Source organism: Diadema setosum, chromosome 11 (assembly GCF_964275005.1).
Source record: "Diadema setosum chromosome 11, eeDiaSeto1, whole genome shotgun sequence".
Classification (NCBI taxonomy): domain Eukaryota; kingdom Metazoa; phylum Echinodermata; class Echinoidea; order Diadematoida; family Diadematidae; genus Diadema; species Diadema setosum.
In genome coordinates, this window is record NC_092695.1 from 22,873,357 (window position 1) to 22,891,743 (window position 18,387).

The following is an 18,387-nucleotide window of genomic DNA, read 5'->3' on the forward strand; positions in this document are numbered from 1 at the left end:
GATGTGGTACTTACAAGTTACGAGATCTTGATTGACATAGTTACAACTTCAAATCACAGTCGTTAGCAGGAAAATTTTATGTTTTTTGACAATAGAAACTCATTTGGCACCTATTCACTTGTAGCGGTTCAAGGTCAAAGGCTAGAGAGTACGTTTTCAGTGGTTATATTATAGCTGAAGGCATAAACAATCTTCATCAACACATTTCAGAATACATGAGTACCAAGAATGTGTATTTTTTCCAGTGTATTTCAGAAGGCGTAATTCCGTTACCATTTGTGTAATTCCGTTACCACTGACTTTACAGGGGAAAAGCCTGCTGCTGAGAAAATGTGATGAAATATTTGAAAAACAATCCAACTGAACTGAAGTTGACACAATCAAAGATGAAATCAGACAACAGCCTATAGTGTATGTGTTATAGATTTCAGAGAAACAACTCCCAAAGTCAGAGTTGAAGTTGTGACTCAATTTTCTGGTAATTCTGTTACCATCGCACATAGACCTCCTTTGTAACCAACCAAGTGAGAACATTTAACAAATTTGTATTTGGGGTGATAGTGTGAGTACCTCTGCATCTTTTAAATGTATCAAGAGAATTCAAAGTAATCAATCCAGTGCACAGGGTGAAAGAATATGAGCCAAAATTCTCTGATTTGTAATTCCGTTACCGCGGAATTGCCCTACTGCAGGCACTAATGTCAGTGTCACAGTCTCAAGATGTGAGCTGTTTATTCTCCAGTGTTTGAAGCTGAGTGCAAAATACCGTAATGTTGTTTCTGTCTCCTGAGAAAATTTGTTCAAACATGGCAGAGACATCCACTGTCATGGAAGTCAATTATGTCATCAAATGTGATTATCATTAAACTACCTATGTGGCCATGAAAGAAACATCATAATACTTGACCTGAATCCTTCCCAGCTTCGGTCCCACTCCTGTGCGGTGGATGCACTTTTGGATGAAATTTTTTGAGCTGCGTTCAGTCACGAAAATGTCGCCATCCGTCACGGGCGGCCTGGAAACTGAATCTCAAATATGTCTTGTTCGCTGTTTCCGACGAATGTGGCGAAGAAGTTCAGGGTGGGGGGGGGGGATGTACAATTTGATTGATAGCTGGCATATGTCCGATGTTAAAGTGAAACTAAGGATGGGTCTTCACGCAGTCAAGCTGTGTCTAAGCCACAGAGTGCAGTTGCTCTGCTGTGCAACGAAATTGTCGGCTCGTCTGCCAAAACATATCACTCATGCTCCATGTTTCGATGATAGACTCTGAGCCTATCCGTCATTACTTTTTTTTTTTCGTCCCATGCCCTGCACAGTATGTGGAAGACACACAAAGCTCTCTTTCTGCTCTTTTTTTTTTTCTACGAGCATTTATTTCGTAAAAAGAGCCTGTAATCTAAAGAGTCGGAGAAGGATTGTGACATGGGTATCAATCCTAAGTCAGTGGATAATCTGGCATAAAATAGCTCACAATCAGTTGCATATTATCTTTGAAGATACTGCTAGGCCACAGAAGGAAATAGAGTGCTACTCATCACAACATGAATTAGAAATATGACCAGCTTACAGCCGATATCCAAAGAGCAATGACAAACAGTAGTGACTGTGGCGTTCTTGAAAGAAAGTTCAAATGATTGCAAGATGAAACAATATGTTGTGAAAACACTCAAGAAGCACCCTTATATGGTTAAATTTGTATGTTTGATGTTACAACAATTTGGATTTAGTGTGTGGCAAATAGGTGACTTGCTGAAACGTACTTGGGTTCCTTCCTGGTAACTACATGTTGTGAAGGTGACTGAACTCTAAATTTACTAGTATGTGGGTGCTTTGTTCAGGACAAGAAAGAGACTTGTTTAAACTTGCCAAAGTGCTTTTTTGTCATTAACAAAGGTGAGTTGCAAGAAGTCACCTCCTTGCCTCCTCATCCTAAAACAAAGAGGCTGTGGCGAGTTCTGCCTAGTTACCTTCTTATGGCACATCTCAGCTTCCATGGCTTATGCTCTATGAATGACAGACAAAGATTATTTGCAGTTACTATAGGTTGATGGATAGGTCTGTAACTCTTTATCTTTCTTAATCTTTCCTCACAGACATTCCGACACCCAGTGAGAGCAGAGTGCCATAGCCGCCATGAACCGGGGCGACGCTGGTGGGTACACCAGCTACTCCCAGGGCTCCCTGCGCCACCGGGAGCCCGACATCGTCTACAAGGTGGGCATCTACGGCTGGCGCAAGCGCTGCATCTACCTCCTGGTCCTCATCCTTATGGCGGTTATCACGGTCAACCTCGCACTGACTGTCTGGATTCTCCGTGTCCTGGACTTCTCACTGGTGAGTGAGTGTGTTGTTACGTTGTGTCCCTCCGCCATCCATGACTGGCCCAATTTGGGCAAAGTGAAAGGAAGCTTGGGACATACTGTACCAACTGTGTCTGAGTTAAAATTGTTAGAATGGACTCAGCATGCTTGGTGTAGTTGCTATGATTATTGGTGCTGGTGTTTTTTTTTGTTTTTGTTTTTTAAGAAACACTTGTAAAGAGATGCCTATAAAATTAAAAAAAGCGTAACATTGCGCTGATGACGTTGCAAATGATGGATCCATTTTGCTCATTACTGAGAATGAGCATTCTTTTCACTCTTCTCAGTCTGGACCTGAAATGTGATTGGCGTGTCTTTAAAAGTACAAGTCTATAGGGACTAGACCTCTAGTGATTAAGTTCTGATTCCTAGTAGGTCATGCTGGGCAAAGGTGGCACAAATCTCGTCAAACATAAAATACAATGTCCATTTTGTTGTTGTTGTTGGATGAGTTAAGGGTTGGTATTAGATAATTCTGATGATTATGTAAGATATATTAGTGGTCCATAATGCGTACTGCAAGGTTTTGGGGTCCTCTCTCTGAAAACTGGGACAATGTCTACACAAACAGTTCATTGAAAAGGGAAAATTGTAATACTTTCAACTACATTACTCTGTGTAGTGACACAAACTTTGTGTACATGACAGTGCAAAAGTTTGGATAAGTTAAGGACAATCTTTTCTTTGCTGTTTGCTCAAATGCACATTTTTTCCTGACCATCATGAACAAATCTCGAATAACAAAATCTTTTTTTCAGCAGTTTCATTTAATTAAACACCAAATGACTTGGACTGCATATCTCTGATGAAAATTATTCATGTGATTGGTATTTGTGTGAAGGTTGAATTGGTATTTCCTGAGCTTCTTTATTTTTCTGCCTTTTTGCTTGAATACTTTGAAAATTTGAGAAGTGCTTATGAGTTTTTTCAAGCCAGTATGTAGTTATTTTTTTCTAGTATGTTATTCATCTGACAGAATCAAGAGAAGAGTACTCTGTGGTGCATAGCCATGATCAGTCGTAAAACTGAGGATGAATGAGTTTAGAGGCTGATTAAAAACATGTGGCGCCTAATTTCAGTGTAAAATGGGCCGTTGGGTATTGAAATCCACATGTACTTCACATCGGCTTCACTCTTTCGATTACATACAAATGCAAGATACGAGGAGAAGCATTCATAAAGGAAAAAACCTGCATCCAACGTTTACTCCCACGGCTCACTCCAGGGACTCTCCTGGCTTTCACCGTGTCGGCTTTCCTCTCGAGACTTGGCGTCGTCCAGGCACGCGTATCACCTTTTACCCTCTTTCCGCATACGCTGGATGCAAATAAGATGTGTCTTAAAGGTCCCCCCCCCCCCCATTGTGTGAAATATGATCTCAATCAGTGCTGTTTTTCTTCTTGAGCAGATTGTACTCATGGCGATGGCAACAAAGTAGTACTAGTCAAGTCTCGACTCGAACTGGCTAGGTTGGAGGTATGGGATTAGAGTAAGCTGTGAATTCAATTATTCAGTTCTGCTGTTGTGCAATGGGAAGAGCATTTTGCAATCAAATTTCAATGGAATTCAATAACATAATCTAATAGGATGATATGACATGTGCATTTACAAAGGAGTTGTAAACTTACCATGGAAACACTAGTTAATCACCAGGAACGAGTTATTTTAAAATGAAAACTGTCATCAACCATTGAAGATATGTAAGAGGATAGATGAAACAATTTTTAAGTCCATGTGACATGGAGTATCATTCTAATTTGTGTCACATGGGCAAGTTGATAATAACAATCTTTATAAAGAAAAGAAAAGACATATCTTTTGCATTGTTGTAATAGTCATTGAATTTAACATTTTTGAAGCTGCATGATGGAATTAATCTCATCAGTGTAGGTTTACTTTCAGACTAGCAAAATAAAAGGACATTTGTAAACATGTCTAAAAGTCCAGTCTGAAAGTAGTGTCGAAAACCTGCTCTTTACTATGTCTTCTTTCCCCTGGGGCTTTCATCTCATCCCGACACATGTATCACTTTTTGTCGCTTGCTCCATGGTGAATGCAAATTGAATGCATGGAAAACAAAAATGCAATCCCTGTGGAAATGATTAAGCCCAGCATGTTGAGATAAGCATTTTATTTGCACACACCTCATTCAGCAACATGTAGTGCAAGACAAATTTCCATGCACTTTGTACAGAGATTGTAAACTGTAGAGAGATTACTTATTTCTAGCTGAATTTTTTTTTTTCAGTTGTTGTAAAGTTGAAATTTTTTTTTTTGTGGAAAAGTAAGCTTTCAGAAGGAATTTAAGTAAAAATTAATGGTTTTTGAGGGGAGTTTGAGCTCAAGAACCCCCTGTGGCAAATTCCAGGCCTGAAGGAAAATGAGTGTTTCTGTGTACATAAGACACAAAGATATTGAATCCTTTGTGTATTTTGCAGTTGTTGTTGTTTTTTTTTTAATTTCTATTTTGTTTATTCTGTACTTTGTGCCTGTGTCTCTGTGGAGAACTATGTAGCAGTATGAAACCTTCATTGCATATATAAGAAAAATAGAAATAGGATAAGTGATTAGAAACTTTAAATAGTTTAATTGTTGTTGTTTTTTTCCAGTGGTCTTTATCTCAGTTTAATACTTACCTGATGATGGCACTCATGATGTCGTGTAAAGGTTTTGAATTTTCAAGCACTCAAATTTGAAAGGTTTTATACCTCTGGTTTGCAAAAGGAGTTTGTTCCTCAACATTTACAGACATACAACTCATTTTCATTTTGCATTCTTCTAGGGAAACCCTAGACTTTGCAGAACTTATGTAGGCAATCTCATGCGTGTGAGTAAAAATGTCATCACTAGGCTGAAGCCGATATCTTCACAAATGGTTTCAAGTTACTTATCCCTTACTTTCTTTCTTCCCTCACCACCCCACCCCCAAATACTGGCTTAGGGTCTGTCATGTAGAGATCACACACTTGTTTATGGAGATGCAAGGATTTGAGATGAAGACATATTCGGATTGGCAGCTTTAATCATTCCTCAGCTTTAGAAAGTGTGCGATGGATCCCGGATCAGAATTGGATAGAGTTTTCGCTTTGTATTGAGTGGGAGAGAAAAGGACAAGTTGTGAAGAATGGAATCCAGTGGCACTGTGTTAGAATGGAATCCAGTGGCACTGTGTTGGATTAAAATGAGACAGAGACCACTGATCAGAATCGAATTGATGCAGCCGTAGTGTGTATCTTTGTGTGTATATCCATTTGTATGTACTACGTATGTACAGTATCTGTGAATATTAACCCCTCAAAAAAGTCCTGCAATTCCAGTTTGATGTATCATATTTTTCCTAAAACTACATCATTTCATTCAAATGTGGTGTCATAAGAAAGCCTGATTATTTTCTTGACAATGACAACCCACTTCATAACATTATACATTTATGGAATGTGCAGTAAGACTTAGTGTGAGGAAAGGTAAATGTGAAATGTTGCAAAATGGAGCAAACGACTTACAGGAAACGACATGATCCATTTGCATTGTTTTTTTCATTGAAGGCATGTGCTTGAAAAGAATGCATTATGAGATTATCGTTAGAATCCAGGTTTCATCCATGAATAATGAATGAATGAATAATACATGGTAGTATCTGTTGGATTAAGATAAAACATAAAGGTTGATCAAACAATCATCTAGTGTAACTTAGGAAGTAGGAGTTTTTGAAAGTGCTCACTTTTCACCATTGCTAAATCCAGTGGCCACTTTTAATTGAAACAGTACATTATCTATAGCAGAATTGTTACAACTTTTCACTTTTGATCTGTCCCCATACTCGGCTGTTTTTCACATTCCAGGCAAGCCCAATTAAAGCAAGCAAGGAGTCTTTGTACGATAATTAATCAGGCTTTCTTATGATGTCATATTTTATTAAGATAATGTCAGTATAAGAGAAACATATATATCAAACTTTAATTGCAGAACTCATTTTGAGAGGTTTAATGTGTTCATGTATGTGTGTATGAATGTTTGTACATTTGTATGTATCACATATATATTTATTTTTTACTTCATGCTTTAACAGAGCAGTCTTCATTTTCTTGTCCACAGTGTGCATCACATTATATAGAGGGATCAAGCAGAAAACCCTACCAAGTACATGGCTAGTCGGCAATCTACATTGTTGTTGAAATCCATCTTGAGCAAATTCTGCGATGACATGAAGTTATATTTGAACAGAGCATTTCTAGAAATAGCAGGTGTATGTGCATAAATTGCATAATTCTGATGTTGCGGCTGAAGCAACATACTGTGATATTCTATTCTTGACATCGCTGCTTGGCTTTGTAAAAAGAAAGATGTTCTAATGCATTTCAAAACATGATAATTTATCTGCCGTGGAAACCATTGTGTGGGCTGATGCACATATTTGATTAGCCACTTTCATTTGGACGAGAAGTCAGCACTTTTCTTGTCCAGCTCTTCATCAATATTTGATTGCATGCATACATTACACGTGTATATGTGGCATGCAAAATGATTATCACCAATATTGTTTGATATAGGATCCCCTTCATTTTTAAAGCACAAATGGCCTTGAATGAGTATTCTGCACATCTCAATCCCCCCCCCCCAACAAACGATGGAAAAATGAAAGTACTCCAGATGAAAATGGAGTGGATTCTATCATTCAATAGCAATGTTTGCTCATCAGATTTTGTGTTCGAGAGATGATTATATCTAGTTTTATTAAAAAAAAAAAAAAAACAGACTGTAAAACGAGGAGTGTTTGCATGCATTTTAATTTCATGAATTTCACAATTCATGAAATTCAAATGCACGCAAAAGTTCTTGTCTACACTAAATGCACTGAATGTTAGAGACAACTCGCAAAAATTTCATGCTGCGAAAAGGGGGTAGCCGGTTCCAATTCGCGAAAATGTCATGCCGTGAAAATATTGTGTTTTACAGTAGTGTGTAATTGTGTGTGTATTCAAATGGCAATGATGCAAATAACATGTCACAAAAATGTCTGAACTCATCTGCAGAAATATTTGTATGCAAAACTAACAGTTTACAGTATTGTCTAAAATATTGCATCCTCACACTATATGGATGGATTCACATCAGTCCACGTATTAATGAGACGTCTCTTGTATGTCATGAAATGAAGGATGACAATTGGATTTTATTATATACGCTGTGTGTCAGATTGGATTAATGTTGGATTGTCACATGTCTCTCAGAGGGGTGAGACATTTTCATGGCTTACGTCGTCAGCTTGAGGGGGAAAAAATTCATCAAAGTTGATGAACACTAATCAGACAGCTGTCTACAGCCACTGTCACAATATTTGAGGCTCCAAATGAAATCACATTTTGATTTTCTGAGTTATGGAATTGATATACACTGGAAATGGCACACTTGTTTTGCAAGTGTGGTGTACAAGACTGGCCATGGGATCAAATAAATACTGGTCCAATAGAAATTTTGATACATCTATGATGTCTTGTGCTGGCATTATAGTAAATCCTTGCTGGCTCTCAATATATTCTTTCTTGCTGTGGTTGATTACTAAAATCTAATTGTTAGTACTAATTTTGTCCTATTGGAATGGTTGAATGACAGAGTGAATAATATCTGAATTATGTAATACTTGCTCATGTGCCTCAATTGCATTGTTTTCTTACAGGATGTTAAAAAAGAGGGTGTAAGATAGGATATTGGGATGTTAAAAAAGAGGGTGTAAGATAGGATATTGGGATGTTACTGTTTATGGAGAGGTACAAATGTAAAGTTACTTTTCATTATAATCATGCCTAGCATTTGTTTCAAAGTAATCAGTGCAGCATCTTAACATTTCTGTTATATCTGAATTTCTGACATTAACAGAGTATATGTTTTCTCTTTTCTTTTTTCTTGTGCTCGTACAGAATGGCATGGGTAAACTCAAGATTGGGAAAGATGGCATTCGGCTGGAAGGCACAGTGGAATTCCTGAAGGCCTTTTATACTTCACAAATTACATCTATAAAGGTTTGTATCACATACAAGATGATTATATTACTGTTTGATATTTTGTGGGGAAAATTATGGACCATTTTATGAGGTTGTTTATTACTTGAAAAACAGCAGATTACTGTGATCATACCTTCTTGAAATTGATATCTTTACTCTGGGTCAACTTTTTTTTTCTCCCTCACAAAAGTGTGTGCTTTTCCACTGAATATATGCAAGGCTGCACACTGGCACTGGTTCGATGCTCCCTGACCAGTAAAAATCACTGTCAGACCAGTAACTTTTTCAGGAATGGACCAGCAAAGCATGGAAAAACTGGGTACCTACTGGACCGAACTGTCTGTCGGACCAGTAGGTAAAAAAAAAAGGGGGTTAGTGTGCAGCCCTTGATATATGTGAAAATCTGGTAAAGCACTTGTAGTGGTAATCCATGATTCCTGCGAGTAAATCTGGCTTGATTCTGTTATGAAAGGTTCAGGGATGCAAAGTCTCATGTGATTTTAATCATTTGGGGAAGCTAAAATGATCTTTTTGATCTTTCTTCTCAAAAACTACTTGATGAACATGATCTTCAATGCCAATTTTCATTGTTAAAGGAGATTTCAGTGTGTTTTGTTTTCCAGGTAGATTTAAATTTCATTCTTATTTCATAAATTTTCCATAACTTTTAATACCATGTCTGTGAAGTAATCCAAAGCCTCTTTTAGTTTCTCATGGACAAACACACTTCGTCAAATCTTTGGCAGTTAAAAAAACAAAACAAAAATAGAATATGTGTGACTAGTTTGTGTTTTGTTATATAATAACTATATTTTTCTTTAAAATCACTCACTCTCCCCCTTTTTTTCTTTCACAGGATAAACCCTTGGTCTTCCAGTCGGCTCACAATGTCAGCATCAATGCTAGAAATGGTCTCACGAATGTCACAGGGAAATTTGTAGTAGGTAAGGCTGTTCATGTCTGATCACAGATGGTTATGGGATAATGAATGAGAACTCGACTCTCTCCTTTGTATTCCATGCCATTTTGGTACAATTAAAAAGCCTTTTTTGCCTTATGTAATGGGGGAGGGGTAATCAGGATGTGGTAGCCTTTAATCTGAGCTGATCATGCTGGAGACTTGTGTGGCAAGTAGATCGCAGCACCTCATGCATGATTATAGCTGAAACATTTGGCAGATCTATTAGCACTTTTACATGAGACAAGTGCAATGTGGCTGTAGCATTCAAACAGACTGAAAGGAAAGGAAGGAACTTTAAGCATTTTCTCACTGCTAGATATGTCGACAGTCTGATTTGCAATGTGACATAATATACAAATATACCAGACCCGAGAGGTTCTGGTAAAACTGTGTGATTAGGTGACTTCAATAGCACTCTTTTCTTAGGGGCGTAGCCCCGGAGAATGTGAAAATATTTATGACAAGGTAGAATCCAAAACATTGATTAGCAATGTAGTTTTTGTGCCAGGAGCCGACTTGCACAAAATGTTATGTCATGTCATGTCATGTCTTGTGTTTTGTTGCTCTAAAAGTGTAGCAAAAAGCATTTGCCTTCTTTTTTCTTTTTTTTGTTGAAATTTTTGTGGTTTTATTCAAGGTAGGCTTTCAAAACTGATTGCAGCTTTAGTTTGCAATTTTGTATGTAACTTTCAAAATAATAGTGATCGTTTTACTCTGTATTTTTACTTTTATATGGACAGCATTTAGCAAAGGTCTTCATGTTTTTTCTCTCTTTCTGTCTGTTCGTCTGTCTCCACACACACACAGGTGGGAAGTCCTTAACTGCACACAGTGAGAGATTCGTTGTTTACGACACAGAAGACAATTTACTGTTTTATGCCGACGAGGAAGAAGTTAGAATCGGCACTGATAAATTAACATTTTCAGGTAAGATGTATGCTCCTGTCGTCACAACGGACAAACAGGCAGCGATGAAAGTGGAATCAAAGCCACACCGCACCTGCAGCCTTCTCCCCTGGGGGGGGGGGGGGGGGGGGAGGGGGAAGCATTTCATCTGGACTGCTACTTTTATCGTTAGATGCGTGCTAAACTCAGCTATATTCACACTCAGCTTTCTGCCAGGTAGCCATTATTGTACCTGGGCTTGTATGAGGAGCATTTTTGGATTAAATTACCCTGGCAAGGTTGGAACCATGGATGCTCTTAGGAAGTAAAGTGCACATGCACTAGACCATGAGACCCACATCACCTCCCCCCCCCCCCCCCCCCTCCCAATGATGTATTCAGTCATTTTCCTGCTTTCAGAAATAGCACCTTTATATTACCTCATGCAACTGCCTACCAGTAGTAAAGTCATAAGATCTATGGTTAATTCTTGTCTTTAACAATAGTGGCTGTGAAATTTTGTTGTATGCCTTGATGTAGCTAAAGTTTGGTGATTTTTACATGCAAAGCTGCACTGTGGACTGTAACAATGATGAGTGTGGTTCAGTCACTCTCGTTAGTTCAGCTGTGTTTGTATTTACTGGGTTTTTTTCAAGGTATTAATGGTTTTTATAAAGGTAAGTTTTTTTGAAGAGTAGTTTTTTTTTTCTTTTTGAAGAGCTGAATTATGTTAAGGAGAGTAGTGTATTGCATAAAAAGCTAAGAAATTTGGAGGCTTGTGGATCTTTTGTTTTCCAAGTTTCTCCCTATTTTCAAGAGTTGTAAAGAATGTTTGTACATGCTTGAATACCCAATATTTTAGGGTTTGCTTGTTTTCAGGGATTTTTGAAAGAGTTTTGTAATTGAAGTTTAAGATTCAGAGTTTGATGAGGCAGATGGGTCTGAAAATTATTGTGTTTCGCTGTATAAATTCAATTGTAATTTCAGACAGTATGGAAGAAAGGGGCAAATATCACCTTTACAGTGCAGACATAGCAGTTTTGTGTTTTTGATTTCAATCTGCAGGAATTGAGGGTACTGTGTTTGAAGGTCCAGTAGAAACAGCAAGATTAAGAGCGCCATCAGGAGAAAGCTTGATGTAAGTTGGGTGAAATCATTTAGTGTGCCAATGTCTTGAGGGAGTGAGTATTTGACTGACTTTGCACACGCATGAATGCTTGATGCTAGCAATGTGTGGAATAGGATCAGTATCAGATTCATTTCTTCACCAAACTATCAATGGATGATTTGAGGTTTGAATAGAAAATGGACAATTGTACTTGAGTTTTGCATCATGTGTGTGAGCTGGCATTTCTCTTTCAACCTTGCTTGCTCCCTTTTTTGTTGTAAGTTGCATAATATGTACATCATTATTGGAAAGTGGAAAATGTGAATGGAACCAAGACAACCATTTGACCACTGTCAATATGATGATGAGTTAGGTGAAACTTATCTGTATAAAAAAGGGAATTGAAACTTGCTCCTGGACAATAAAGACAATTTCAAAGTTGTTTTGTTTATCATGGGGGAAGGATAGCAAGTTGATATATCGATGAAATGAATGGAAAGAGAGCATTGTATCTACCAGTATCTGGTAGACCTAAATGAATGATTAACAAACGAACAAACAAACAAATGATTGTACTATCGAAGTAACTAACTAACTAACTAACAAACAAGCAAACAAACAAACAAACAAACAAACAAACAAACAAACAAACAAACTAACTAACTAACTAACTAACTAACTAACTAACTAACTAACTAACTAAATGAATAAATAAATGAAAATAAACAAATGATAATAAATGAATAAATAATATGTCTTCCTTTTCCCCTATTTGATATCTTGCAGGGTAGAAGCTCTAACAAGTAACATTGAGGTCCAAGCTAGGGACAATCTCAAGCTGAGGGGCTTGTCCGGTGACCTTTCAGCATCATGTCTGGCTGACCTCAAACTCAGAGCTACCAATGGAAGGGTGAGAACTTTCTCCTCTCTTTCTCTCAACTCATTCTTTCTCGCATTCTTGGTATCTGTATCTCTCACTATCTCTGCCTCTATCTATCTTCTCCGTCATTATATGGCAGAATGTGCCCGGTTGATACCTTTTGCTGACTATCGCCAGTCACCTGGGCCAAATCATAAAAGGGAGGGTATCATTCACCCATTTTCTTGAATTGGTATGGGGCAGACTACCTCTACCATATGTGCAACCTGCTCTTCATTAGGAAGTGCAGTCAGATCTTTTTATGTGCGAAAGTTGTGAATCTCTCTTACACGGGATCTCCATTTAATGTCCTGGGCCCCGTCTTATAAAGCCTTCAAATCAATCACAAGTCCCCAAATGAATCGCAACTTGCATTGCAGCACACAAAAAACTTGTGATTGATTTCTATCACAAGTCTTTATGAGACAGGCCCCTGACCAAGGAACAGAGTGTTTTCATCTCTTACTGGAGGGGAGGGTATGAATACACCCAAAAGACTCAGAGGGACTCAAGCCTGAATCCATTTTGGTCACAAGGCAAACACCTTACCGACTGATTAACCTCATCGCCCCATGCCTCTCTTGATTACTATCTCTCCCTCTCTGCCTCTCACTCTGTTTCTGTCTGTCCATCTCTTTCTCTCTCACTGTCTATATATCTCTCTATCTCTCTCTTTCTGTCCATGTATTTCTCTCTCACTGCCTATTAACTATCTCCCCCTCTCTATGTTTCTGTCTGACCATCTCTTTCTCTCTCACTGCCTATATATCTCCCCCTCTCTATGTTTCTGTCTGACCATCTCTTTCTCTCTCACTGCCTATATATCTCCCCCTCTCTATGTTTCTGTCTGTCAATCTCTTTCTCTCTCACTGTCTATATATCTCTCTATCTCTCTCTTTCTGTCCATCTATTTCTCTCTCACTGCCTATATATCTCCCCCTCTCTATGTTTCTGTCTGTCCATCTCTCTCTTTCTGTCCATCTATTTCTCTCTCACTGCCCATATATCTCCCTCTCTCTATGTTTCTGTCTGACCATCTCTTTCTCTCTCACTGCCTATATATCTCCCTCTCTCTATGTTTCTGTCTGTCCATCTCTTTCTCTCTCACTGCCTATATATCTCCCCCTCTCTATGTTTCTGCCTATATATATATATATATATATATATATATATATATATCTTTCTGTCTGTCCATCTCTTTCTCTCTCACTGCCTATATATATCTCTCTCTTTGTTTCTGTCTGTCTCGGTATCTATATGTCATTCTGCTGCTTGTTTCTCTATATTTCTTTTTCCCTCTCTCACTCATTTTCTGCCACATCCTTAACATCTCTTTTTCATCTCTTTTTTGTCTTTGGTATATGTTTCTCTCACTTTGTCTTTCTTGCTTATCTGTGTGTCTCTGTCTCTTTCTCTGTCTCTCTCTACATATGTCTCTCTGTTTCTGTCTGTCTTTTTATGCCTCCGTCCGTCCTTCCGTCCGTCCGTAATGAATTTTGTGGACAAGGTAACTATCAAAACCTGTTGAAGTATCCTAATGAAACTTGGCATGTATGTGTATTAGGGGGTGAAGTTGTGCCTATCAACTTTTGGGTGCACATGCTCAAGGTCAAATACATAAAATTTCACTATTTCCACCATATCTATTGAATGCCTGAAGATATTTTCTTGAAACTTAGTGTATACATGTATTACCCAATTAAGATTCTCTGGTGAAAGTTTGCGTCATGAGGTCAAAGGTCAAAGGTCAAAAGGTCAGGGTCAAATACATGAAATTTTACTATTTTCGCCATATCTATTGAATGCCTGAAGATATTTTCTTGAAACTTAGTGTATACATGTATTACCCAATTAAGATTCTCTGATGAAAGTTTGGATCATGAAGTCAAAGGTCAAAGATCAAAAGGTCAAGTAAAAATATCAAAACTTCTTTTTTTTTCTCCGTGCCTTGGAAAATTGTTCAAGGTATCTTCATGGAACATATACATGTACTGACTGGAAGTGATTATCTAGAGAATGTAGGGTTCATGGGGTCAAAGGTCAGGGGTCAAGTGCAACACTTCAAAATTTTACTATTTCCCTCATATTTATGCAATGCCGGCAGGGTTATTATTTTTTTACACTTGGTATATGCATGTGTAACCTAATAGAAATTCTCTGGAAAGTTTTTTTTTTCTTCTTTTTTTGCCTCAAAGGTCAAAAGGTCAAAGATCAAGTGGAAGTGCTGAACTAACTTTTTCCTCCATATCTCGAAGTGGCTCAAGTTATTGTATCTTGAAACTTAGTACACATTATGCATGTTCTACCTGAAAGTGATTATCTTATGAATTTTAGGGTCAAGGGCCAGATGAAAATGGTAACAATTTACTATTCAATTTAGAAATTGCACTTTTTCTCCACACCTGTACCTTGAAAATTACTCAATGCCTAAATGTATGAATGGGTCAAAGTCAAGTTAAAGTCCTTAAATCCCTAGATACATGCTCTCGACTCCTATTCATCCAATTAAACCTAGGTCAAGGAAGGTGAACATTCAACACATTTGTGACAAACTTGTCATTTCAATATTTTGCCAATTTTGTGAAAATGTAATCACACATTGTCCACTTGTACTATCTAGACCTATTGGGAAAATCATGCATTATGGCGGAGGCATACCAGTCGCCAAAGCGACATTTCTAGTTAAGCATCTATAGCAGCGGTCACATTGATAAAACATCGCAAAGTTTGCTCGTCTGTCCATACTGGGGCCAAGCATCTCGAAGTTTTAAGTTCTCATGGTTTTGGTCACTGGTGCCACATGTGCAACATAGAAAAAAGCACACGCTGTCTGACAGCTTCTGATTGTGATGTAACAATGTAGAGACATTCATCCCAATGAGCGCATGCTTTGGAGGCACTGCCTGCAAACAGGTGTTGGACCAGTCGTAGGACAGACTTTGAGAAGTTTCAGTCGCAAGCATTCAGACTGCACAAAATCCCAGAAGATTGGTGGGAATTGGGAAAATTTCCCTAGTTTGAGTTGGAAGTGTCATGAGAAGTTTCGCGAGAAATTTTCGTGAAGTTTGCGCTAACACTGGCAAAACTTTGAAAATTTAAATGCCACAATTTTTTAACTTCGTGATCATGAACTTACCAATGCTTGCCAGTGTGACTGTGGCTACTGTGTCTTTACTCATGGTCACTATCTGCATAAAGTCCTTTTATGCTCATATTCTTCAGCTGTACCACTCTTTCTCTCTCTCTTTTGGAAACATTTCTTTCACAAGCTGTTATCAGCTCATCTGGCGTGACTGTTTATTCGGTACAGGAACTTTCTAGGCCTTTGATACCCCACAGATTGTAGTGTAGCACAATCCCTGGATCAAATACATAATGCAGCAATGATTATATTTGTGACCGATTGATCAATAACAGAGACTATGTGAACTGCAGAAACTGATATATATTGCAGTTATGATCGCATGTGAACAGGTGCTGTCATTGCTGTGTCTGTATCCATCTTGTTCACCAAAGCTGCAGCAAGTTTTCAAATTTGCTGTACTCAGACCAGCAGAAGTTGGCATAGTGATATTTGTTTCCATTTACTTTGTTAATTGATTTTTTGTTTTGTTTTGCATTGACTCATTTTGTTGATTCTTGCTTCATCATGTTCGTCCCTTGCAGATAAGACTGCAAGCAAGAACCATCAGGCTTGTCAACCTTCCCCAGGTAGATGCAAGGGAGGGGTCCACCTCACCCAGCAGTGTCTACGAGCTGTGTGTCTGCGAGAATGGAGATCTCTTCCTAGCACCGCCCTCTACTGGCTGCACCGAGACAGATGTCTGCTTATAACATTTGACCTTACTCTTTGGAGAGGGAGAGAGAGCGAACACAAGAAATTCTCTAAACAAAGAAATGATGCTATGTTTTGTCTTTTATTGTGTGTGTGTGTGCATGTGTGCTTGTGTGTCTGGGTATAGCAGATGTAAACTATGTGAAAGTGGAGATTTCTTGTTTATGTTCTTTTATCTAACTTATTTGTAAATACTACTCCAAAGATGGAGTGTTATTTGTATCACTTTATGTTTTGCTCTCTTTTTTTAATGCTGAAATTCTGAACCAAATTTGTCTCGTAACTCTATTCAGGGGAACAGGTATGGCTTTAAAGTGAAGCTGTAATATTCATCCATCTTTGTGTGTTTGATAAATGTACACACCAAGGAAGTTGCATTTGTGCCCTCTGTGTTTGTATTCAGCATACTTTATTATTGGCACAGTAGGTAGCTACAGGCTAAAAGCACAAGACTCTGAAACATGTGTTTCTTTGAATAGTGACCAGATGAACACTTTGACTCATATGCAGTGGGACATTTGATAAATCCTTGATTTGAGCTCTATTGTGTACTCACAGTGCCAACGTAAGGGAGCTTTGTAAAACCAGAAATGTTCATGTGCACGAAACTTTCGTGAATTCCACTGCAGTGAAATGCATGTGAAAGATTTTGTGTACACATTTCTTTGAATGCCAGTACAATGCTGTACGCTTCCGAAGTCACCTACTAGTATGTGTACTAGTAACGCACAATTGTGGTTGTTTATTTATTTTATTTTTTTTTTTATTTTTTACTGCACATGTTTAGTACTGCACATTCAGTTTTGTTGTGGGTTTCATATCAAGCAGCAGTGTGTGTTCAAAATATTCTTGTATTACTGGTACATTGGGTATTCTTATAATTTTTGTTTTTGTCATTTCACAAAAGTTTCTTACCACAAATGTTTCTGGATTTACAATAATTTTCCTGCTTTGTGGGGCTACTTTAATAACAGTCTTCTTTCTTGTTACACAACAGGGATGAATAGAGTAGAAATAATGTATTGGAAGAGAGCGAGATGCTCCGGTTGAAATTGCAAAGTTTTTACCTCTCCTGTGAGTGTTCTGTTCTGACAATCCGATAAAGATTCACACACATTTGTTAGTGAGAAACAACAGGTGAAGGATAAGCCAGATGACGGATCATATATTCATGCTGGAATGGAATTGTTCTCACTGGAAGTCCACTGCACATGAACTGCTCTAGAGAGAAGGGTAGACATGAGGGTATCATGTGGGAATGGCAGTCTCTTTGACTGATAATACTCCAATTAGACTTGAAATGTGCTCAAAAGCAGGGTGAACGTTGACACTGACACTTACTGGGCACCATTTCTTGAAATTTGTCAGCCCTGACAAGTTGTCAGTCTCTGATGATTTCAGTAAAATCCTTGGCTTTGATTGGCTGAGAAGCTCTGGTCACTGACTGTTACCATGGTGATTGTCAAGAAACTGACAGCTTGTCAGGGCTGACAACTTTGATGAAACTGTGCTCAGGTATTTTTTGGGTTGTTTTTTATCCGATGTGACTGAACGTTGGAAAGTTTTGCGGGCTCACATGGCTGACCAATCTGAGGGCTCACATCCATCACACCCTGCAAACCCATAAAAGGACAGGTCTACAGTGCCTCTCCCAGTTCATACAGGGCTTCATGATTATGTGGGGCCATCAAACCACTCTATGGAAAGTCAAATCCATCCATGTTAAAAAATGAAATATCAGACGCTTTATTTGGAGTGAAGACAAAGTTTGCAATTATTAAATCATATGAAATATGAAAGTGATCATTTATGAGGATTTGACAATTTTGCTGAAGCACCGAGTGACGTTTGTGCCATGAATTCTGATTTATGTTGTACTTTGCTGTAAATGTGCGATGTCCAGTTTAACACTAATCGTAAGTGGACAGTTTATTGTTGTGTCATGAGTGTGCAAACAGCTGCTTATGTTTTTATGGTGACTTTTGCTTACTACGTGTTTGCCAATATAGGATGTTTCTCTGAGGGGCGAGATTTAGAGTTTGTAGCATTCTTGCCATTTTCTTATCCAGTAATATACTACTAGCCAGTGATGTAGCGCTCTCTAAATCTGAACTATAGATCTATCCAGCCCTGTAATCATTGAGGGAAATTCTACAAATGGCCATGACTGTAGAAATGCTCAGTGACGAAACTTCTTTTTTCGGATCTTTCACAGTACTTGTACCATCCAAGTTCGTCCATTTATTACCTCAGAGATTCTCTACAGGGTCTCGAGTCTTACATGTGTGCACTACTGCCATTGCCTCGTAGTGG

General features: G+C 38.3%; 1 protein-coding gene across 1 annotated transcript; it reads left to right on the forward strand.

Moving 5' to 3' along the window:
* The first annotated feature begins 2,101 nt into the window (after window positions 1-2,101).
* On the forward strand, window positions 2,102-16,179 carry LOC140235120 (zeta-sarcoglycan-like). The gene is made up of 7 exons (XM_072315160.1): window positions 2,102-2,338; window positions 8,283-8,384; window positions 9,223-9,310; window positions 10,135-10,254; window positions 11,278-11,350; window positions 12,107-12,230; window positions 15,906-16,179. The coding sequence occupies exons 1-7, from the start codon at window positions 2,138-2,140 to the stop codon at window positions 16,071-16,073; spliced, it is 876 nt and encodes a 291-aa protein (XP_072171261.1). The 5' UTR covers window positions 2,102-2,137; the 3' UTR covers window positions 16,074-16,179.
* The last annotated feature ends 2,208 nt before the right edge of the window (window positions 16,180-18,387 follow it).

Excerpts from the sequence above, each read along its gene's own strand:
- LOC140235120 (XM_072315160.1), top strand. The coding sequence starts at position 2,138 with ATGAACCGGGGCGACGCTGGTGGGTACACCAGCTACTCCCAGGGCTCC. Across the intron at positions 2,339-8,282 it reads GTGTCCTGGACTTCTCACTG|AATGGCATGGGTAAACTCAA; the intron begins GTGAGTGAGTGT and ends GTGCTCGTACAG. Across the intron at positions 12,231-15,905 it reads TCAGAGCTACCAATGGAAGG|ATAAGACTGCAAGCAAGAAC; the intron begins GTGAGAACTTTC and ends CGTCCCTTGCAG.